The sequence below is a fragment of the Pipistrellus hanaki genome, assembly GCF_964339955.1.
Source record: "Pipistrellus hanaki genome assembly, chromosome: 2".
Classification (NCBI taxonomy): Eukaryota; Metazoa; Chordata; class Mammalia; order Chiroptera; family Vespertilionidae; genus Pipistrellus; species Pipistrellus hanaki.
Genome location: NC_140504.1, coordinates 78,858,669 through 78,882,576, shown reverse-complemented (window position 1 = coordinate 78,882,576; position 23,908 = coordinate 78,858,669). Strand labels below are relative to the sequence as shown.

At 32.6% G+C, this 23,908-nt stretch overlaps 1 protein-coding gene across 2 annotated transcripts in view; it reads left to right on the top strand.

The window, feature by feature from the left end:
* Positions 1-23,908, top strand: part of EPHA3 (EPH receptor A3) — a 340,054-nt gene that overhangs the window by 288,616 nt on the left and 27,530 nt on the right. For both annotated transcript variants that reach the window (XM_084875452.1, XM_084875451.1), the window contains exons 12-13: positions 7,693-7,754; positions 9,562-9,771. In XM_084875452.1, coding sequence (XP_084731578.1) covers positions 7,693-7,754; positions 9,562-9,771 — 272 coding nt within the window. The remainder of the gene's footprint in view (positions 1-7,692; positions 7,755-9,561; positions 9,772-23,908) is intronic.

The following is a 23,908-nucleotide window of genomic DNA, read 5'->3' as shown; positions in this document are numbered from 1 at the left end:
ATAATGGAGAAAGTGATTCAATTTTAACATGAGCACTTAATTTCTCCAACACCTACAGCTATGTAAACACAAGATGCAAGTAACTATGAAAGTAAAAATTAGGTTTCAACTTGGGCTTATTGATAATCTCTCATATATTAACAAGTAAGAGTTGAATTTTTGCTTCCAGTGTTAAGAATTTTTAAAAACAAGTTGTTGTATTTTGCTAGCTGCCTTTTATAAATTTGTTTACTGAGTGGTAAGTAATATTAAGCTACAATAATTGTGGTACGTTTTCTTTAGATATAAAAATGAAATAATCAAATATGAATTATAATCACCTGGCAAAGAAATCCATAAAACAATCCCTAAAACCAAAATCCAGAGGAAAAGATTAAGAAAAAATGACCTTTAAATACTGTCAGTAGTATGCATTTAATACTTTATTCAAACCTGATTCTCTGACATTCTAATATAGATTGTAACTACCTTATTCTTAGGGTAAAAGTTCTAAGTTTGATATATCTCCCTGGTCAAATAAACATGCCAAATCTGACTGTATAAATAACAGTCATCTCATATAGTGCAAGCATAACAGAGTAGCAGACTGGGAATTAGATTTTGAGCTCCTTTACTAGCATATGTAAAAGCTCTAAGTCTAGCACCTGTAACTGAGAGAAAATAGAAATGCCTTAGAAAAAAGGGTAATGTATTGCTTTTAACATATGAGTAAGACAATTTTGTCGCCAGAAGAAGTTATTCAATCCACTTCTATTATTTTATTGTTTCCTGAGACTATATAAAGGATAAAACAATCTACCTTCAAAGTCCAAACACACACACACACACACACACACACACACACACACACACACACAGCTAGAGTGATGCAGAGCTTAAAAGCTAATGAACAAAACAGCATTTAAAGAAGAGATATAATTGATATCTGGGTTAAAAAGCACGTCAAAGTTGAAGGTCTGACTCAACCCTACTGGTTATGAGACATCTGCATATCAGACCACTCACAGAGACTCACTTTCTTCAATTGTAACATGGAAGTAGCATTTCTATTTTACTATTTCCAGATACTTTAAAGATCAAATAAGATTATGTAGAAATGCATTGTTAAGTGGAATAGAGCTATAAAAACCTAAATTACCACTTCTTGCCAGCTTGAGGTTTTACCAGTTAATCTTCGGAGTACAGAAGTAAATGCTTGAAAACAATTCATTTTATTTGTACTCAAAAATACATTTTTATTATTGCTATTAATTGTGCTTTGAAGCACCAGGTCTATTATAATGTATAATTTTCAGCTCATTTGGAGAAAGCCCTTTATCCGATCATTATATTTTCATTTATTTAAATAGAGCCATAAACAATTTTAATGGTACATTTTGAGTCTGATAGTCTTAAACAAGAGAAGGTGAGAGAGTCTCTGATCTCAAAGTAGCAGAAAGGTGGGGGCACAGTCTCTGCTCAGAGCTTGGCATGAACATGTGTTATCAATTTTAGTTGAAGTTCAAAAAGATGGAACTTTCTTTAAGCAAATGTTTGAGATTTCTGCCATCACACCATTAGTCAAATGATGCTCAGACTCCAAGAAGACCTCCATTGGCCACTTTTCCCTTAGTAAAGTAAAAGGAATTGTATAGATAAGTTTGATGTGGGGTTTTATTGTTGTTATTTGACGAGGAATTATTTACTGAAAATTTTAAAAAGTAATAATAATGCACTTAACTATAAACTTGCATTATTATAAGATGATATTTTTTATTAAATATATTTTACTGATTTTTACAGAGAGGAAGGAAGAGGGATAGAGAGTTAGAAACATCAATGAGAGAGAAACATCAATCAGCTGCCTCTTGCACACCCCCTACTGTGGATGTGTGCGCAACCAAGGTACATGCCCTTGACCAGAATAGAACCTGGGACCTTTCAGTCTGCAGGCTGATGCTCTATCCACTGAGCCAAACTGATTTTGGCAAAGATATTTTTAATAAGTCAAACAATTCTGTATTGATGTGAGAATCCACTTTACAAAAAATAAAAATAAACAAAAAAACTACACACACACACACACACACACACACACACACACTTAGAAACTTAGTTATTTGTTTCCACCTTTCTATCTGCTCCACATCTGATAAAAAAACATTACTGGAATAAGATGTCATTTTTAGAGACAATGCCAAATTCTTGCTATTTTCTCTTTGCTTCTCTTAAAAAGCTTTTTCTGCACTTGTCTCAAGGGTACTACACCCCAAAGTCATAATCTTAATAGACAATATATAGTTATACTTATTTTATTAATAATATATAGAAATAGTTTGTTAGGATAATCAATTTTGGAAACTCTGTGTTCAGGATCATAATTTGGTAAATCAGGTGAAACTATCTCATTCTAAGGCCCACAGAACAAAACTAAGAAAAATCTCTACTCAATATATGAAAAAAAGTAAGGCAGGAAGTGCTATTTTTACATGTTTCCTTATTTCTTCAACATGAAATAATGTGTTGTGTTCTCCATCAATAATTTTTGTTAGAATGTTGTTGTTTTTTTTAGTTTTGGAAGAATAAATTCAACTTACAAAATTTGTCATGGGCCCAGATACTATCTTTTAAAAAGTTTAAAAATACAGTATCTATTGTAAAGGGAGGAAAAATATAATTACATAATTGTGTAATAACTGTCTGAGTAGTACGATCTTATACAAATTCATGCAGAAGGGAAGAAAATGAAACATGCCTAACTCATGAGACAAGTGATATCTTGACACCAACACAAAAGAATATTATCAAAAAGCAAAATTAGCAGAAACCAGTTTGGCTCAGTGGATAGAGTATCGGCCTGTGGACTGAAAGGTCCCAGGTTCGGTTCCAGTTAAGGGCATGTACCTTGGTTGCAGGCACATCCCAGGGGATGTGCGGGAGGCAGCTGACCCATGTTTCTAACTCTCTATCTCTCTCCCTTTCTCTCTGTAAAAAAATCAATAAAATATATTTTTTACAAAGCAAAAGTATAGGCCAATGTAACATATGAATACATTTTCAATACCACTGGAATAATTTTAAAACCATGCATAACAATGTATTAAAAATGACACTTTATCATACACAAGTTAGTTTATTCCAAGCATGCAAAGTTGGTTCAATATTTAACATCCAAGAAAGTCACCACATTAATAGATAAAAAATAAAAAGGCAATCTCAATAAATGCAGAAAAAGTAAACATTTTAACTTAAAATATTTTTGTAGCACATTATACATAGAAAATATGTCTGTCTGACAAAAAGTATATAAACACCCAACATAACTATAAACTTCATATTCAATCGTGAAACATTAAAAGCATTTCTTTAAAAGTAGAAATAAAAAGCCTGCTATCATCACTTCAATTAATTACTATACCTAAGTTATTAATTTTACTAATTGAGAAGAAATATAAAAGGTAGAAGAAGCTTGAAAAGAAAAAAAAGAAAAAACCTAAGCTGTTCTTACAATATCAAACTCAGCACATTCATATTACTATATTCACTAATTGTCATTGTACTTACCAAGCAAACCAGCTGTGAATGGAGTAACAGAGATCAGGAATATTGTTCCTATCTTTAAAGGTATTAAATTTTTTTAAATTAGCATCAGTACATTTAAAACTTTTAAGGTCAGCTGAGTGTAAAACATTTGGTGTGTTAACATGGATAGAGTATGATTGGTTAAAAAAATTGGGGAAACCGTTTTTTTTAGCTTAATTTTGAAGACAGAGGTTATCTTTAACCAGCCTTAAATGACAAACATGAAATGATCAATTGTAATTAGCACTCTGCCAGGTACTAAATATTGATCTGAAGTCAAAATGGAGTTGGCCCTTGTGCTCATTAACTCATAAACCAGTGGATATAACAGAGGTTATTCTTAACATGAATAATGTCTTGATTAAAATGGAATTTTGAAAAGATTGTCCGTATTTTACATATTTAATTGGAAACTCACAGGAAAAAATATACTCTAATTGAGTGAATTACAATATTTCCATCAGTCAGTTAGATATAGTATGTAAAAATCTATACCAAACCTTTTGTTTCTAGTCAAAGGTGATTTAAGACTTCCTTCCTGGAAATAGTGATGCATATTTTGTCAATTTTCTTCAGTTTTCTTTCTTTTGCTTCTGCTTTTTGCTTCTACCCTGATTCTGATGATATAATACTAATGCTGAATGTGGGATAATAAGGCAAAATATATAAAATCTCATAATAGATTGTGTTTAAGACTTTTGAAAAAGGAATTAGATATGTAAGACACACTGTTAATAGGAGTTAATAGCATTTCTTTCAGAAATGAATTAAATTTCAAAATTTGTGATATTGGAGTCATTGGTAATTTTTATGTTTGCATAAAATATATTAAAGCAACATTTATTTGATAATTACAATCAACATTTCTATGTATTGCTATATCTCACATTTATCTGATTCTTCTTTTTATAAAAAAGGTGATTAGGAAGGTTGAGGTGAAATAAATAGTGCTGAACCTAGAGTTCCCCAACATTCTGAAACATGTTTCTTCTGTCTTCAAACAGTGGCTCAATGATTAGTAATATCTCTGAGCCATTAGGGAGGATTGGGAAAAATGAACGGATTATAACATGCTGATATGCTTCCCTTAAGCTTTTAATTATGAAAAAATTCATTATTTCATGTGTAATCATAAATTTAAGAACAAGAGCAAAATTCTCCTGAAAATTTTGTTTGCTCGTTTTTTATAAAATTTTATTTCAGCCAGACACCTAGCAATAATTTGAGTTCACTATGCATACTTACACTTGTTTTAGTATCTCGGAAGTCAGTAAATGATAAAGGTTCGTGATGATGATGTCACTTCTAAATCAAAATAAACATGACAGCAAACTTGAATAGAAATACATTGCATTGGGTGCAGATGAGCTGGTAATTTATGATTTCCAACCACATTTCATATTATTAGAACTAGTTCTCATTATCATTGCATCTCTTTTTCTTTAACCCCATTCATCATAATCAAAATCACAAGGGGATCTAGGTAAAGATACCGCTTTCCAGTATAGAATATGTGTATTTGTTTACTCTTTGTACATTTCAGCTTGCTGAATCTTTGAACTTAATGTAAAGCACATTTTTTGACTTGCCCATTTTAACTGATGTGTTTATAAATACCTAAATTATAGAGCTAAATTCAGCCTGATCCAATTTCTGAATGATCATGAGGCTTTGGCTTAATTGACTGGTTTGAATTTTCAGCTACTTTCATTTTCATTTCCCTTGCCAAACATTCTACTAGACATGTCAACAAAAAACGAAATGGTCATAAGGCTGGGACCCAGAAGGAAGAGAGGCAAAGGTCTGGGTAGTGCTGTATGCAAACACAGTACCTGGTCACTGTAACTGAGTGTTGGCTATAAGAGGCAAAATATCTATGACTACTTTCTAGGTATGCATTGAATTTTGCTAGATAGTATTCTTCCTAGAGTTCTATTAATAAAGAAACACAAAAATGTATACTAATTTATAGAAAATATACATATGCAGAAATTCATCCATTCATCCATCCGTTCAGGTCAGGTCACTGGGATGAGTCTTTAGGTATTTCATTTACCTGTTCAGGAGAGATAGAAGTTTACAAGGAAATTTGAATCTTCCCTTTTTTCTTTAATATCTTAAAATCAAAGCTCAATTATAATTTTGAAGAAGCAAGTTCTGGAGACTTAAAGTTTTGGCTAAATTGACTTTTCAGACATCACTAAACTATATATATTATGATATAATGTGTTACTCAAAATAAATAAATTACTCTGTTAGTAGAAAATAGATTGATGTATCAATTGGTTGTTACATATATAAAATTATTTTGAGAAATTTCATAAAATTTAAATACTTTTATTACCTCAATAAACAAAATAAACAGCTTGGGATACATTCAAGTACCAAATGTAGAAATTATAATCTTCACAGTACTAATCCATAATTCACAAGCAGCATAAATTAAGAGTTTTCACCTATGACAGGAAAAAAAAACAATCAAAGAGAGCTAGTTTCCATTAATGAGAATGGCAAAGTAAGCTTTAACATATAGTAGAATCTTAAAAGGAAAAGCTATATATGCTCTTCACTTAAGTATGCATTGATGTTTGTGAAAAATCTATTTGCTCAAAGTCTTCCATCAGTACTCAGTTTTAACTAAGATCTTCTAGACCTGGAAGAGGGGTGATTTTTCTTCCTCTGTAACATGATTGGTTTATAACTAAAACAATATCATAGCAACAATAAATGAAGATAATTGCACTGTTGTAATACTGTATTTGTGAGCTTTGAATCAGGGACAACTATGTTGGGGATCTGCTGCAGTACTAACTGTGTGACCTCAGCTAGTTTCCTAAATCCATGATGCTTTCTGCTAAAAAAACAAAAAGGGAATAATACATATTACTAAAGCATAAGGATGATGTGAAGATGAAGTGAAGTAATTATGCAAAGTACTAATGTAATTCGACATGATTCTAATATGGGAAATATGGGAAAATCACTAATACTAATATTTCTGATATATCAGAAATATCGATTTTATATGTCTTTTTGTATTTGAAATGTTTGTTTGATATTACTTATTTTCATAGTTGTCATGATGCATGTAGAGTTATATGTTTTCAGCTTTGTTCACATAACATTATTATGTAGCAATTTTTTAAAGTGCTAGTCTTCAATCATTTTAATTTAGAATAAACAGAATTGTAACCCACGATTATCTAAATCATTACCAACAGTTGAATATTTGTTCATTTGTAGATCTATATATTAGTATATTTAGCACCTTTGTGTTTAATGCCTTTTTATATACCTTAAATGTTTTTCTCAGGATGAATTTCCAAAAGTAACAACCTAGTATATTCAGGTTGTGGTATAGAGTAATTTCATTATCCTCTTTAGTTCTTCATTTTCATATGTGTAAATGGAAATGATAAATAATAAGTTACAGCATATAAAATAATCAGACCATAATTTGTACATTGTATAAAAGCTATCTAAATGAATCTATATGCTTGTTAAAAATTTTAATAGCATTTAAGGCCACATATTCCCAAATGGTTGTTACAAGTTACTGCCAACAAAAATTTTAATTTTATTTTCCTTTCAAACATAGCATGGATTTTACAATCTTTAATGTGTTAAATGTATACAGATAAAATATTATACTTATTAGTCTTAATTATTTTGTGCAATTCACATGTTGAATCCATGAAGGCAGGGACTTTGATTTAATTGTTTCTGACTAGCACAAGAGAATATCTAGCACATAGTTCTGTAACTACTTGTAGAAAGTATAAGTGATTGTGGAATTCTTGGCTATATCTTGAGCTTGAAGGCAAAAACACTTGATTTTTTAGATCAGCTAAGATGCAATTAAAGTGAAGAAAGGGTCATATTTTGTGTTCATGAAAATCCATGCCAAATAAGCCAATTTAGATAGAATAGGTTATGAGCTTTTAGTCAGAAAACAAACCTTAATTTTTTAAAACAATTTAAATTTAATTTTTTAATTACAACTTTGCAAAATTAGGAAGGCAGGGAAAACTTTTTTAATTTATCAGGTGTATCAAAGTGTGTTATATACCTTCATTGCATATTTGTTCTACTCTAATAATGATTATATATTTAATTTATAATTATATCTAGGTAAACCAGTTATGATTGTCACAGAATACATGGAGAATGGTTCCTTGGACAGTTTTTTACGTGTAAGTAGAAGATTTTTATATACATATGGGTATCTCTCTCTTCTATTTATGTACATACATACATAAATATGGAATGAATTACTGAAAATGTTGGAGACAACCTCTGATGCAGTGTCAATTAGATAATCAAAGTTCAAAATAAAACTAAAATTTGTAGAGACTGAATAATAAAGGAAAGGCTATAAATTTGAATCTTTATCTTGAAGCATCCAAATGTGAATGGTTTATATTTTTTAAACAAATTTGTTCAGTCTTCTTCAGCTTTTTAGTATTGCCAAAATTCACACCGGTTAAAATAAAAATTAAAAATAATCCTAAAGTTAGACATAAATAATATTGATTTAAACATGTAACCTTTCTTATCTAAAATAACCTTAGTCTGCTATAAGATAGTAGACCATCTATCTCTCACATATTTCTGTCCACTCAGAAAATAGGTATGTTCTATAATGCCAAAATATTCTCAATTGAGAGATATTATTTTGGACATACAATATCTAGCACATAGTTATAGTGCTAGATATAGTATGTTCAAAACATACAAAAATTTAACACTGTCAATCACAAGTCACTGCAAGGGATAAAATAAAAAATAGCCCCATCCTAAAAAGAACTTTTAGCAGGATATATAGAGACAGATGGTAGATAGATGATGACAGATAGATAGATAGATAGATAGACAGATGGTAAATAAATAGACAGACAAACAGTACATTTCATTATTATGGAGGAAAACTCTAAATTTTATATGAATGGGAAATTTCATTATTAATATTTGTGATCCAAATATAAATTTATTAGAAATTATTTTCACAAATGTATTTCAAAAGTAAGCAATTGTTCAAATTAGGTAATTAAAATCATAAAATATTCTTTAAAAATATTGTTCATATAGATATAAATAGACATAGAATTTTGTACTTATGTATGCATGAATTTGTGTACTACATTCATTGTGTTTATCTATCCATTTATTTATCTATGTTTTAAACCAATAGTCATCAACCTTTCTGACCTCATGGACCACCAGTGGTCCACAAACCACCAGTTGCCAACCACTGGTTTAAGCTATATATTTCTACTTTAATCCAAGAAGATTGGAAGCTTTTCTAAATCCAGAACTCCAGCATTATGTCCTATTATTTTCTATTTTATAAAGGTTGGGTAGAAAAACGTATATTTAGTAAATATTTTTTACTAATTTTGAAATAATTATATACAGTAATTAAAAATATAACAACCACCTTATTTGAAACAATTCATGAAATATCCAGAAAACTAGAAAGAAGAATGAACAAACAAATCCAATATAATAAAAGGCTAACATGCAAATTGTCCCCTCGAACAGGAGTTCTATCAGGACTTTGGCCAGGTGGTATGGCTGACTGTCCAACCCATCTCAGTTGGCCCTGATCAGGGCAGGCCAGCCGGACCCCACCTGTGCACACATTCACACACGGGGCCTCCAGTGAATAAATAAAACTACAATGGCCACAAGATACATTTTACATTCTTGTTCCTGAACATTTCTAAGGCGTTAGTATATCACATAAACATGATATCAGTTTAGATTTGAACTTAAAGTCGAAGAATACTGAGGTACTTCTTGTTACAAAGTATTTAGTAATAGCACTTATGCTATTTTGTTTTAGCCTTGTTTCCATTTATTTACATATCTTGTTAGGCTGGAGTGATTAGAACTAAAATGTATAATCAGTGTTATTACAAGTCCATATGTGAGATTTTAACCAAAATATATCTTTAACACAACAACACATCTTAATTGTACATTTGAAATGCCTCCCAGAAACATGATGCCCAGTTCACAGTCATCCAGTTGGTGGGGATGCTCCGGGGGATAGCGTCTGGCATGAAGTACCTCTCAGACATGGGCTATGTTCACCGAGACCTTGCTGCTCGGAACATCTTGATCAACAGCAACTTGGTGTGTAAGGTTTCTGATTTTGGACTTTCACGTGTTCTGGAAGATGACCCAGAAGCTGCTTATACAACAAGAGTGAGTAACTCCTCCTCTTTTATCTTTGTTTTCCACCTTGTATTATTATATGTTGACACACAAAGATAGAAATCATGTCAATGCTTAGTCATTTACCTCTGCCCCAAAAGGAAACTTATCCTTTAACATTATGATATTGTTACTTGTATAGGAAACTAGATATCACTATTCATGAGGATGCTAATTTAATTCTGAAGTCCTCTACATTGATTTAATGTTTTCCTCAAAAGGGCAGCAAGATTCTCATATGCTTGAAATCTTTGTTTTTATATTTTATATTTATATTTGAGGAATTTTTAAAGAAGATTGTATAAATTCTTAGTACCCACACCAATATCTATAGTTTTAAAGCATTTTTAAAGTAATATTTATATAGGAAATATATGTTAATATTATAAAAATTTTAAAACAAAGCAATAAAAAGAATAAAAGAAATTGATAGTTGTGCTACCCACAAAGAACATTTGTAGTTTTGTAAATCAATTCTTTCAGATTTATCCTATTATTTTCTATTTTATATATACACTGAGTGGCTAGTTTATCATGATCTCTAAACACATAATAATCTGGCAACTCTGTGTATATCCTATATAACAAAAGGCTAATATGCAAATTGTCCCCTTGACAGGAGTTTGACCAGTAGGCAGATCTGCCAACTGTCCATGCCCCCTCCTCCTGGACAGGCTGGCCAGACCACCCCCTGCACAAATTCATGCACCTGGCCTCTAATGGATATATATGTGTAGAATATATATTAAAAGCCTAATATGCTAAGTGTCCAGTCATCCATAAAATCAAAGCATAATATGCTAATGATATGCTAAGGTCACTCAACCACTCACTATGATGTGCACTGACCACCAGGGGAAAGTTGCTCCAACTGGTAGATTAATTTGCTGCTGGGGTCCAACCAATCGGGACTAAGTAAAATGGGTTGGACATGCCCTGGAGCCCTCTCATGGTCCCTCCCCAGCTAGACAACCTCCTGTGTCCCTCCCCAGTTTCCATCATGCACCAGTGGGGTCCCTTGTCCTGGCTTGTGCCCTCTCACAATCTGGGCTGAAGGATCCCCCCCAAGTGCATGAATTTCGTGCATCAGGCCTCTAGTATGTATACCATGGAATTATTCATAATAACACAAGCCTATTTTTACTTTAAGAATATAATTCTATTTTTAGCAATATACTTCTTGAACATAGCTAATGTTTATAAAATAAATATTTATATTTTTCATGTTTAATAGTTTGATGTATTCCATTTTTTAGTTGTACAATTTTTCAATCAACCCCTAATTAATTCATCTGCATTCATAATTGTATGAGTCTAGTAATTTACCTGGAAAATATTCCTAAAATTGATTTTTTTGTATCAGAGTCTGAGTTGTTTCCAAAGGATATTTAACTAGACTGCTGATAATACTAGACTTTATAATTTTTAGTATTTACTTATTAGTTGTGACCAGTTGTACTTAATGGTTTTAATTTGTGTCTTTTTGAACAAAATCCATTTGATTATTTCACAATACATTTGTTGGCAGATTTCTTTAAAATGTTATTTCTTGGAGAACATTTTCTTTCTTAGCAGAATATTTTAAAAATAAAGATATAATAATCATTTATAATTTTAATACTCCCAGTTTTAATATTTTAGAAATTACCAACTATATGCATTAATTATAAAATGGTATCATATTTTATATACAGGGTATTACAAAAATGTATACACAATTTGAATGATTATAGAGTCAATGTTTATGCACATACAGTACAATTTCAAAATTTTAGAAAATCTACAGAAATGACTACTTTTTTTGTCAGTGCCTGTTTTCAAACCAATGACCATTCTGGGCCAAGCACTGCTGATAATATGAAGCAATGGAATTTCAAACATCAAGAATAATTTTGTTTGATATTTGTAAACCTTTAATTCATTGACTATTGTTGGTTTTGTATTGAAAACTTTATCTTCTATGTATCTCCATTAAAAAAAAAAAGTCTAGTGGCACTTTAGGATAACTTTAGTTGTTCAAAGATTAGCTTGGCTTCACCCATTATTTCCAATCAGTTAAACCTGAAAAAGAATGAAAATTAAGTGTATTACTAACTGTTAAAGTGTGTACACATTTTTTGGAACACTATATGTATACTGATAGTAAATATTCTTGTTCAGCTTCAGAAAGAGTGTAATTACACTAAAGAATAATGAGTGGCATTGGATTCAGTTCCACAGAATGAATGTACAGTGTCTGCTGCTCTCATTCTAATAACATAACTGTGATAGACAGGCAGGGTAGAAGAATGAAATTCTTAAACTGGAAGAAGCATCTGAGATGTCGAAAAAAAAATGCCTAGCCTCTAAACCTTAAAACACCTTGTCAAACTTTCCCCAATGCTGCTGTTGGTATTGTTTTAAGCATTATCACAAGTTTCCCTTCCTGATGTCTTCAATAGTATGCTCAAAGGAAAGAGTCCCAGCTAACACAGCAATGTACACCTTTTTTTCTGTCCTTCCTTTTCCATAAAGATATTGGATATGAAATCAGATTATTTTTAATTTTCACTTTCAGTCATTTCTCTTCATTTCTCACTATTGATTTAGGCAGAAACTCCATACATTGACACTTTCAATTATCCTATATAATAAAAGGCTAATATGCAAGTCAACCAAATGGCAGAATGACTAGTTACTATGATGCACATTGACCATTGGGGGCAGACTCTCAATGCTGGAGCTGCTCCCTGCTGGCCAGTACGCTCCCAGAGGGGGAGCACTGCTCAGCCAGAAGCCCGGCTCATGGCTAGTGAGTGTAATGTTGGTGGCAGGAGCTGTCAGTTGGACATCCCATAAGGTTTTCCTGACTGTGGACTGTGAGAGGGTGCAGACCAGGTTGAGGGACCTTCCCCACACCCCACGCCACCCCAGTGCATGAATTTCATGCACCAGGCCTCTAGTACAATGTAATTATACATCCTGTAACCTTTGTAAAATTTCACTGTATATTTATGAGATATTGAGAATGAAAAATGTTATAATATTTTATTTAGTGTTATTATGAAAATAGTTCAGTCTTCCAGGCACCCTGAAATATTCTTGGGGACGCCCAGGAATGCTTGGATAACACCATGAGAACCACTGTTATCTAAAATAGAAACACTTTAAAAACTAAATAAATGTTTTAGCAGTTAAGTGATGTGGAATGTGATCTACGATATAGCATTGTATGATATGACATTTGAAAAAAAGCCTGGAAGCATAAATGCAGCTGCATGCTAAAGGTTGCAGATCATCTGGAAAGGCCTAGGGTTTTATTTGGTATAGATATGATGGGAGCACTTAGCTCTGAAAATTTAAAACATCAAAACATTTTTGTTGTTGAGAAAGTCAAGCAAGCAAAAAAATGAATTCTCTCTCTTTGGTTCCTCATAATGTGAATTTCAAAGTATAATCATGGCATATGTTTTATTTTTTGCACCAAACTACTAATTTACTTTACTTCATCCTAATAGAACCATAGCATTACTGGTGAGAATTCTCTGTCCCTGAATAATTTTTCAAACTTTCCCCTTACAAAATTTTATGTTAAACAGGTTAGCATTTTTTATATATGTATGAATGCATCTACGCATATGAACATTTTTACATTCATATGTTTAAATAGATGGTATATAAAATTCTAACATGATAGTACTAAATATGATGTTTTATACCATAATAGAGAAAATTTACACTTTTATCTAATTAAGTTACCTTGTATAAAGCCAATACAATTCTCAAGCCCCCAAATTCATTTTAGGGACACATAAATTGATTTGGGCAATTTGATAAAATCAAATGATTTATTCTTGATATTAGATTTTTTATTTAAGTTTCTGTTATGAAGATGAATAAGTTGGATATAAAACACAAAATGTAAATACCAATTAGCATTTTTTTTATTGTATGAGATTGTTCTGTCCTTTGTCACATTGCTCCATGTCCAATTAAAACCTATTTAAGTTTTAGAAGATAATGACATTATGTGTTAGTAATAGGAGAAAGAAACCTTATTTTACACAATAATTTTTTGGACCCTCTTCTTTTGTATTGTTTAGATACATCTTTTTTTAAATTTTTTTAATTAAATTATTATCTTTGTACATATATCATTGCCCCCCTCCCATACCTGCCCTCTCTCCCCAGAGTTTCGTGTCCATTGGTTGTACTTATATGCATGTATATAAGTCCTTCCGTTGATCTCTTATCTCCCCCTGACCTCCCCAACATCCCTGCTGTAATTTGACAGTCTGCCTGTTGCTTTGCTGTCTCTATATCTATATATGTTCTTTATCATCCATAAATAAGTGAGGTCATGTGGTGTTTCTCTTTCATTGAATGGCTTGTTTCACTCAGCATGATGTTCTCCAGTTCCATCCAGGTTGCTGCAAATGATGAGAATTCCATCTTTTTTATGGCAGCATAGTATTCCATTGTGTAGATGTACCATTGTTTTTGGATCCAATCGTCTGCTGATGGGCACATAGGCTATTTCCAAATCCTAGCTATTGTAAATTGTGCTGCTATGAACATAGGGGTGCATATATCCTTTCTGATTGGTGTTTCTAGCTTCTTGGGATATATTCCTAGGAGTGGGATTACTGGGTCAAATGAGAGTTCCATTTTCAGTTTTTTGAGGAAGCTCCATACTGTTCTCCACAGTGGTTGCACCAGTCTGCAGTCCCACCAGCAGTGCACGAGGGTTCCTTTTTCTCCGCAACCTCGCCAGCACTTGTCCTTTGTTGATTTGTTGATATTGGCCATTGTGACAGGTGTGAGATGGTACCGAATTGTTGTTTTGATTTGCATCTCTCTCATAATTAGTGACTTTGAGCATATTTTCATGTGCCTTTTGGCCTTCCTTCTGTCTTCTTTTGAGAAGATTCTATTTAGATACATTGCCCATTTTTTAATTGAGTCATTTATCTTCATTTTATTAAGTTGTATAAGCTGTCTGTAGATATTGGAGATTAAACCTTTATCAGTGATAACATTTGCAAATACGTTCTCCATACAGTGGGCTTTCTTGTTGTTTTGTTGATGGTTTCTTTTGCTGTAAAAAAGCTTTTTATTTTTATGTAGTTCCATTTGTTTATTTTCTCTTTAGCTTCCATTGCCCTAGGGACAGTATCAGTGAAGAAGTTCTTTTGGCATATGTCTGAGATTTTGTTGCCTGATGATGCCTCTAGTATTTTTATGGTTTCCCATCTTATGTTTAAGTCCTATATCCATTTTGAGTTTATTTTTGTGTATGTGTAAGTTGGTGATCTAATCTCATTCTTTTGCATGTATCTGTCCAATTTTCCCAACACCATTTATTGAAGAGACTGTCTTGACTTCATTGTATGTTAGTGCCTCCTTTGTCAAATATTAACTGAGCATAGTGATTTGGTTTGATATCTGGGTTCTCAATTCTATTCCAATGATCTATATGTCTGTTCTTGTGCCAGTACCAGGCTGTTTTGAGAACAGTGGCTTTGTAATACAGCTTGAAATCTGGTATTGAGATCCCTCCTACTTTACTCTTTTTTCTCAGGATTGCTATGGCTATTCATGGTCTTTTATTGTTCCAAATGAACTTTTGAAGAGTTTTTTCTAGGTCAGTGATATATGCCGTTGGTATTTTAATGGGGAGTGCATTGAACCTATAGATTGCTTTGGGAAGTATGGACATTTTGATGATGTTGATTCTACCAACCATGAGCATGGTATGTTCTTCCATCTGTTTACATCTTCCTCTATCTCTTTTTACAGTGCCATGTAGTTTTCTGTGTATAGGTCTTTTACTTCCTATACACTTAGTTAAGTTTATTCCAAGGTATCTTATTTTTTTTTTGGTGCGATGGTAAATGGGATTGCTTTTTTAGTCTCTGTTTCTCCAAGTTCACTATTGGTATATAGAAATGCCATAGATTTCTTGGCATTAATTTTGTATCCTGCTACATTGCCAAATTCATTTATTAAGTCTATTAGTTTTTTGATGGAGTCTTTTGGTTTTTTTTATGTACAATGTCATGTCATCTGCAAATAAGGATAACTTTACTTCTTTTCCAATTTGGATGCCTTTTATTTCCTCTTCTTGTCTAATTGCAATGGCTAGTACTTCCAGTACTATGTCAAACAGATACATTTTATGTGATTTAATCTAGTGCCATTGCTTTAAATACAGTTTGTATGCTGGTGATTCCCAAATTTATATCTCCAGCATGTACCCCTTCCCTGAGCCACAAATTTTTATATCCAACTATTTATTCCATATCTCTACTTGGAGGTTTCTTGAGCATCTAAGTACATCCAGTTCAGAACACTTGATAATTTCTTATTCTGAAAGATGATCTTCCCCAACCTTAAAATTGCCATAAATGCTATCACTTTTCACTGGTTGCTCGAGCCAAAACCTGGGAGTCATCTCGAGTCCTCTCACCCACTTAATTAAGCCAAGAACAAATTCCATCAGTTATATTTTAAAAATATCCCAGACTTGTTCAATCACCTCTGCCCCCTGATCCATTTTAGTTAAGTCACCGTAGCTATCGCCTTGGAACAGGCACCCCTGCTTCCACCTTTGCCCTTCTCCATGCACCAGGCAGTCATTTCCTAAATACCCACACTAACTTATTGCATTTTAGCTCTGTGATTCTACCAAGTTGGTGCCAGAATTTTCAGATACAGCTTTGCCTTTCCTAATTTCATTTGCAGGACTTAAAAGGAAACACAAAATGTAATTAAGTGGTTAAAAGTTAACTTGTTAAATACTGTTCAGAATAGCTCCATTCCAAGAACATAAATAATAAATAATATGAGCCTTTGTTCTGTAGATCTTAAGGACTAAAAACTCTAAACATCAAAAACTGGTGTAATACAAAAAGACAATTATTTTTGATAAGTAATATATGTCACGTGTCATTTACACATGAATTAAAAAAAAACAATAAGTAAGTATCTAATCAGCAGCCTGCATATAGCAATGCATTTTAAGCTTGAACCAAAATAAATAGTGTCAACCCTGAATTTATTTCTTACTCTCTTAGAATCAGTATGAATATGCCTTATGTAGCTTTACAAAGTAAAGCCAGGTTAAAAAAAATCAAATAACTTTAGCTCTGGCTGGTTTGGCTCAGTGGATAGAGTGTCGGTCTGCAAATTGAATGTTCCTGGGTTTGATTTCGGTCAAGGACACATGCCTGGGTTGTGGGCTCAATTCCCAATGGGGAACTTGCAGCAGGCAGCCAATCCACCATAATTCTCTCTCATCATGGATGTTTTTATCTCTCTTCCTCTTCCTTCCTCTCTGAAATCAATAAAAACATATTTTTAAAAATCAGGTAACTTTAGAAGACTTAGTAGTCTCAGTTATCTACGTTGCATCAAGATTTAATGAGAGTTCTAGTACTTTTCATTTCAGTGAGATGGGTGGCAAAAACATTTTGTGTTAAAATAATTTAAATAATCTAAAGTAATCTCCAGATTTATATGGATAATCACAACTATAATTTTGGAGTGCAACACAGTAATGAAGAGTTTGTATGTAAACATATTACATACATTCTCTAATAGCAACTATTTCTGCTAAAATGCAACATTTATTCACTCAGCATATATTTTAGTGCCTATAATACACTAGGTACTATTTCTTTGGTTAAGTAAGTAAATCTTAATATTTCTATATTATTATTTCTATTACAGATATATAATATTCCTGCTATATTGAATAGATACTTTTTACTTATTTGCTAAAAATATTGTTTATTTGGAAAATTGTATTTAGAGGGCTAAAAATTCAGATATTCAATTGAATTCATGTAACCTTTTAAAAAATAAATAAGGAATTGATTACATATAAACCACAAAGTTTAACATTTACAACTTCATTTAACTTTGAAAAAGAACTATACTCATATTAGGATATATGTTTAGCCTTATCCTGAAATTTTTGCATTGTTTTTTGTTAAAAGGAGACATTATACATCAAACTACCTAATTTTATATTTTATTATGAAATTAACATGATTTTTTGTGTTTGAATTTGTAGCCTGAAAGTATCAGAAATGCTATTTATATTTCATTTCCTAGATAGACATCTAGTTACTTAGAATGCAATGTGAAGATTTTCTGGATTTCAAGAAATTCTTAAGCATTTCACATAATGTTGAAAAATCTCAAAACTTCAAGGGATGGGCTTTTGCTACCAAGAAGATCATTTGTCTCTGATCACTATGGCAATCAAACATCTGCTGAAACAATTCTCAGTGGCTTTTAGATTTGAACTACTGGGGGTAAGGACAGATGCTTCCTCTGGGAGTCTTCTTGGATCGCCCTTCACCTTGTTGTCTGCAGGGAGTTGAGGTCAGTCCCTGCAATAGATAGATGCTATTGCGTAGAATGATTTATCTCCACAGCTCCACTTCCAACCTGAGAAGCCAATATTTGTCTCCAGGTTAAACACTCAATTACTTCGGGTTTACTAAGATAACTCTCTAAAGTCCTTTGTCACTCTAAGTATGACTTGACAGAGCTCACCGGCAGTAAACATGAACTGTGGATCAGCAAAGCATTTCCTAATTCAGCAAGGAGAGATTTGTACAATATATGTAATTAGAGAAAAATTGGGGCAAATATTAGATATTATCCCTCAATGTCTAGAGATTTCAGTTAATTATACTTCCTTTCTTTAGAAATCAACCTTAGAGTCCCCTAACCCATAGTGAATGAGTTGACTTCATTTAAAAGTTTGAAAAACCCGGGCTTTTAGCCAAGGATCTCATTTGAACTGTCTAACTTCATTAAGCTTAGAGAACTGAACTGCAGGATCTTTTTGAGAACAGGTTTACTGCGTGATTCCTACTATAACTGCTGTTTATGGCCAAAGTGAACTAGGTTTTGGACTACTTTAACTAATCCTGGATTAGAGTTTAACAATTAAGTAATGCCTCTGCCCACAGAATCCCTAGTATCATTATTTTCACTTTCTTTTTTAAACTTTTCTGTAAAAAAATTACATACAAATAAAATCAGATATGACACCCAATAAGATATTCAGTTTAGTTTAAAGCTAGGATCATCTTTAAGAATCCTAAATAATGAACATTGAAAATTCCAGTATCCTTTATGGTTTTAGACAGAAATTTGAAAGTTGTAAGAGCTAAGGTTCATAAGTCAGCACATCTGTTAGAGATAGATAAGACAATATAAAGTCATGTTTTATGTCTCTCATAATCCTCAGTTTGTCCATGACAAGGTATCAGTAGAGGGGTTAAGAAACTTTGTTAAAAATTAATAGTAGGATCAAAGCTGGGCCCAGAAACCAAGACTCCTGATTACTACTAAAATTTTAAATCCAAATGGAGCAAGTAACCATAAATCTCCCTACACCCCAAATTACTGAGCTAAAAATAGATGAGACATCTGCACTGAGAGGAACTGGTTCTCAGTCTGACAGTGAAGATATGGAGAATAAACATTAACTTCTGATGATGTTAAGTTTGGAATGGAGAGAACTCTCAGACACTCCTTATGCTGTGACTCTGGCAATTGGAGACTTCTCAGATACATAAATATCTGGAAAGCTTACATGTAGATATAAAAATACTTCATTTTAATTATTTTTAAATATTTGAAAAGATATTTGTAAATGATTTGTATAGTAAATATGTGTGCTTTATATTTTAAGCACCAAGTAGCATTTTACTAACCAAAATATAAATTGTGGACTGATTTCAAGATGTAATTCATTTACAACAGTTGCATTAGAATAGTTTTCCTTTGACTAGCAAGAAGTATGCCAAATGTAGCATTTTATCTCATGAAATCCAAATTTTTGGATAGCTATTGAAGAATGTGTTTGTCAATTATATGGAAAGCATCTGAAATTTTAAAATGATTCCCCAATCCTACATATAAACTAGAAGGTAAATTTCTGAACCTGAAAAAGAAAAAGAAAACAACCTGTCAAGTAATATATGAGCTTAAATTTGTTGAGAAAGGGGATGGGGGAGGAAGAGATATTGTTGTGGTCTAACAGGAGCAAAGTACAAATAAATTCTGCAATGGAAAATAACTCTTGTATATTCAATGTGTCCTCTTTTCAGGATCTCAAATCTATAGGTACTCACCTTGAACGTAGAGAACGTGATCATGAAGTATATCTAAGTTAAAATGGATGTTTCTTGGCTTTTTTTTTTTTTTACCCTATTTCATAACGAAATTGGTCCTGCAAGGACTCTTATCTTATCCAATGTCTCATTATGCCAGTGACATTTATGTTTTTGGAGCTGTAGGTAATGTTTCCTTTTGGAGTAAACACTTATTTCTTAGTAAAATATTTGGTCATTGATGCTTTCATCTGATAAATCAATTGTTGCTAAATGTATAAGTTTAATTTAAGTTTCATTAGTATTAGGAAGTTATCCCCCTTTTTTTAAAAAAAGGAATTAATGAAAAAATAAAATAAAATAAAATAAAATAAAACATTTAAAAAAAAAAGTAGAGGGAAAATCTCAAAGGGAGTCCTAGACAGTTTGGCTTAATTGTTTAGAGCATCAGTCTGTGACTGAAAGGTCGCAGGTTCAGTTTAGATTCACTCAAGGGTATGTACCTTGGTTGCTGGCTCAATCCCAGCCTTGATCTAGGCACAAATGGAAGGCAACCAATGGATATGTCTCTCTCACATTGATGTATCTCTCTCATCTCTCCCCCTACCTTCCATTCTCTCTAATAATCAATGGAAAAAATATCCTTGAGGGAGGATTAACAAAAACAAACAAACAAAAAAAAATGGAATAAAAGAGCTCAGAGGGATGCTGTTATAATTACCAAAACCCAGGTATCAGAAGATTAGCTCATATTAGTACTGAAATTAAAGTATCCACTGAAAGTTTGTGAATAGTGAGAGGAAAAAAAAAAAAAAAGGAAAAAGGTTAATTTTACTTAATCTACATAGAGTCGTAGGTAAATCCTGAACATTTTTTAATTATTCTCCCTTGAAGATCAAAGTTTGTCTCACATCATCTGAAGCAGGAGCTCTCAAGCAAAGATGTCTTTCTCCGCAGGGGATATTTGGCATTGTCTGGGGACATTTTTGGCTGTCACAGTTGAGAGGATGCTAATATAATTTACTGGGTAGAGGCCAAAGATGCTACTGAACATCCTACAATGCACAAGGCAGCCCCCACAACAAAGAATCAATCAATAGTCTTATGTCAATAGGGCAGCTGAAGAGAGACCTCATTTGAAGTTATTTAACATATGTAAAGAATGTATAAAGAATGGGAGTGGGATAATTTCTCAGGTATTTTATAACTTCTTCTGTTCACACTGGACTGTAAGTGGCATGGGGCAATGTGGAATACATTGCAATTTGTAAAATAATATGGACCAGTCTAGTCATCTGCCTTGAGGCTTCCTAGAATATTGACCTTTGGGATATCACAAAAATAACGCAACAAATAGTACAATCACCGTATTTTCCGGCATATAAGACGACCCCCTAATTTTACAGTTAAAACATAGGTTTAGGCCTATATTCCCTGTATAAGACTACCCCCCACTTCCGAGGCAACACCAGTTCTTTTTTTAATAGACTGCCTCTCTGACTCTGGCCAATCTGAGCAGGCTTTTTACTAGAACACAGTGTACATGTTCTGTACCCAAAGCTACACTGTGTTCTAGTGAAAAGCCTGCTCAGATTGGCCAGAGTGAGAGAGGCGGTCTATTAAAAAAAGAACTGGTGTTGCCTCGGAAGTGGGGGGTAGGCTTATACAGCGAATATAGGCCTAAACCTATGTTTTAACTGTAAAATTAGGGGGTCGTCTTATACGCCCGAAAATACGGTACACTTGTGTTAAGTTACATTTTCATTTAATTTCAATCTAGTATTTAAATGTATATTTCTTTTTCCCCCAATGCAATAAATTTTAAGCATTGTTAATTTATTTTTGATGTTTGATCTTATTAAGATGCCAATGGATTAAATTCATAAGTGAAGATATTCATAATTATGTCATATTTTAGCATATATCTTAATACAGAATTATTTTTTATATTTAAAATTTTTACTTAAGCTTCACCTATACTGGAATAGAGTAATATTCATTTACATAGATTAAGAATATTTATTAAATTATTGGTGCTGTTTTAAGTTGGTAAAGTACCTGCAGCATTAATATTGAGGCATTTGACACAGGATGCATATTGTTTATAAAGTCAAATGAAAATCTTTACAACATTCTGCAAATTCTAAAATACTTAATCTATATGAAACCCAGTGACATTGTTTTATAATTTAATATATATTTTTAAAAATTGATTTTTAGCGATTCTGATATTTACTACCCACATGGAACTAATGGCATTACAAAATAGTAGCATGAAGGGTAAGAGGAGACAATCGGAAAATAGTATGATTTTTTTAAATAATGTTATGCTTCATGTTGCCTTATTTTTATTTACTATTTACATATATAATGAAAAATTAGATTATTTCTAAAATTAAATTGTATATTTTTAAAATGATAAAAAGTCTCAAGAAAATCACTAAAATTTACTTCTCTTAGTTCATAAAATATTAATCATATTCTCTCTTAACAAAATGCTTCTCCAGAAAACAAGGCTTTGTAAACAGGAGAGCTGAAAGGGGGGACTCCAGATTTAAACTGTGGAAACACAGAGAAGGAGGAAAGGCAGCTGCTCCTATAGATATCTCAGTCAGGTCAGGATAATTAAACAGTAGGCAGATCACAGGACACTGAGTAACCAACTTGGCTACAAACATTCCCAGCCAGGATGTTCAACTAAGAAGTTTGCTAGTTACAAAAAGCAGGCAGGGAGAAAGCTTTCCATTAAACAATGTTTAAAAAAAAAAAAAAAGAAAAGAAAAAAAAAGAATACCATGTATCTTCAGCTTTATAAGCTATTCAGCTTTCATAGCCTTACGATTTCAAATTATAGTTTAGGCACACTAATTTCATTTATAACAATGGATAGGACAAGAGCTTCTACTTGAATTCATTTTACTAGTGTTGAATATAGAGAATTTGAAACTGTGATGCTTAATTTAAAGAGTTTATGATTCAATATATATGGCTAAGCAACTGAAGGACTGATCAACCAGTCGACCAGTCGCTATGATATGCACTGACCACCAGGGGGCATATGCTCAACACAGGAGCTGCTCTCTCATGGCCAGTGCACTCCCACAGAAGGACCATTGCTCAGCTAACCAATGGGCACCAATTGGGACTTACTGGGTGTGAGCCTGCAGCAGGCACAGCAGGGCCTGGATGAGCATGAGCGGCAGGCATCATTGGCCCAGTAGTATCCCTCAGCCTGGCCTGTAATCCAACATCCCTCGAGGGGTCCCAGATTGCGAGAGGTCACAGGCCAGCCTGAGGGATCCCAACAGTGCACAAATCTTGCACTGGGCCTCTAGTTTATAATAACATTTACCTTTCTTCAAACTCTATAATGATTTGCTACGATGGAATCTCTCCTGTAGTTTGATTTTATATTAAGTGTATACAATTATGGTTCATATTTCTCTCATTTAAAGTCAGAGCCACTTTACATGTTTTACCAATCACAGAGAATTTTTAAAATTATAATATTTCTCTTAATTTGATTTATTTTTAACAACAATTGTAACAAATGCTAAGTTTGAATAGTGCTTTGAAGTTGACAATAAGCTTTCTGTTCTATCTTCATTTAATAAATTCTTTATAATGATAGTAAGGGTGTTTTAGCCAATGGAAGAGAATTAGAAAGGAAGAAAGGCAAACATTTATTGAATACTCTATTAAAATTAGGTACACTATTGGTTTCTTTATGTATATTATAAATCAAGTGCTAATGATAAAAGTGTCCCTTAATAATAATGAACATAATATTCAATCAACTTTATTCTTTTCTTGATTCCCTCTGTGATGGATGGCACCATTTATCAGATGGCTGAGTAGGGTCAAGATGAGAATCTTCAATCTATTATTACCACGTCAATGTGAGAGCAAAACTAATCAGGACACAGATAATGAAAGCTTTCTAATAAAAAAGCTAAGTGTTTGAGTATTAAAATATTAGGGTTCAAATCTAACTATCTAGTGATTCAACATGG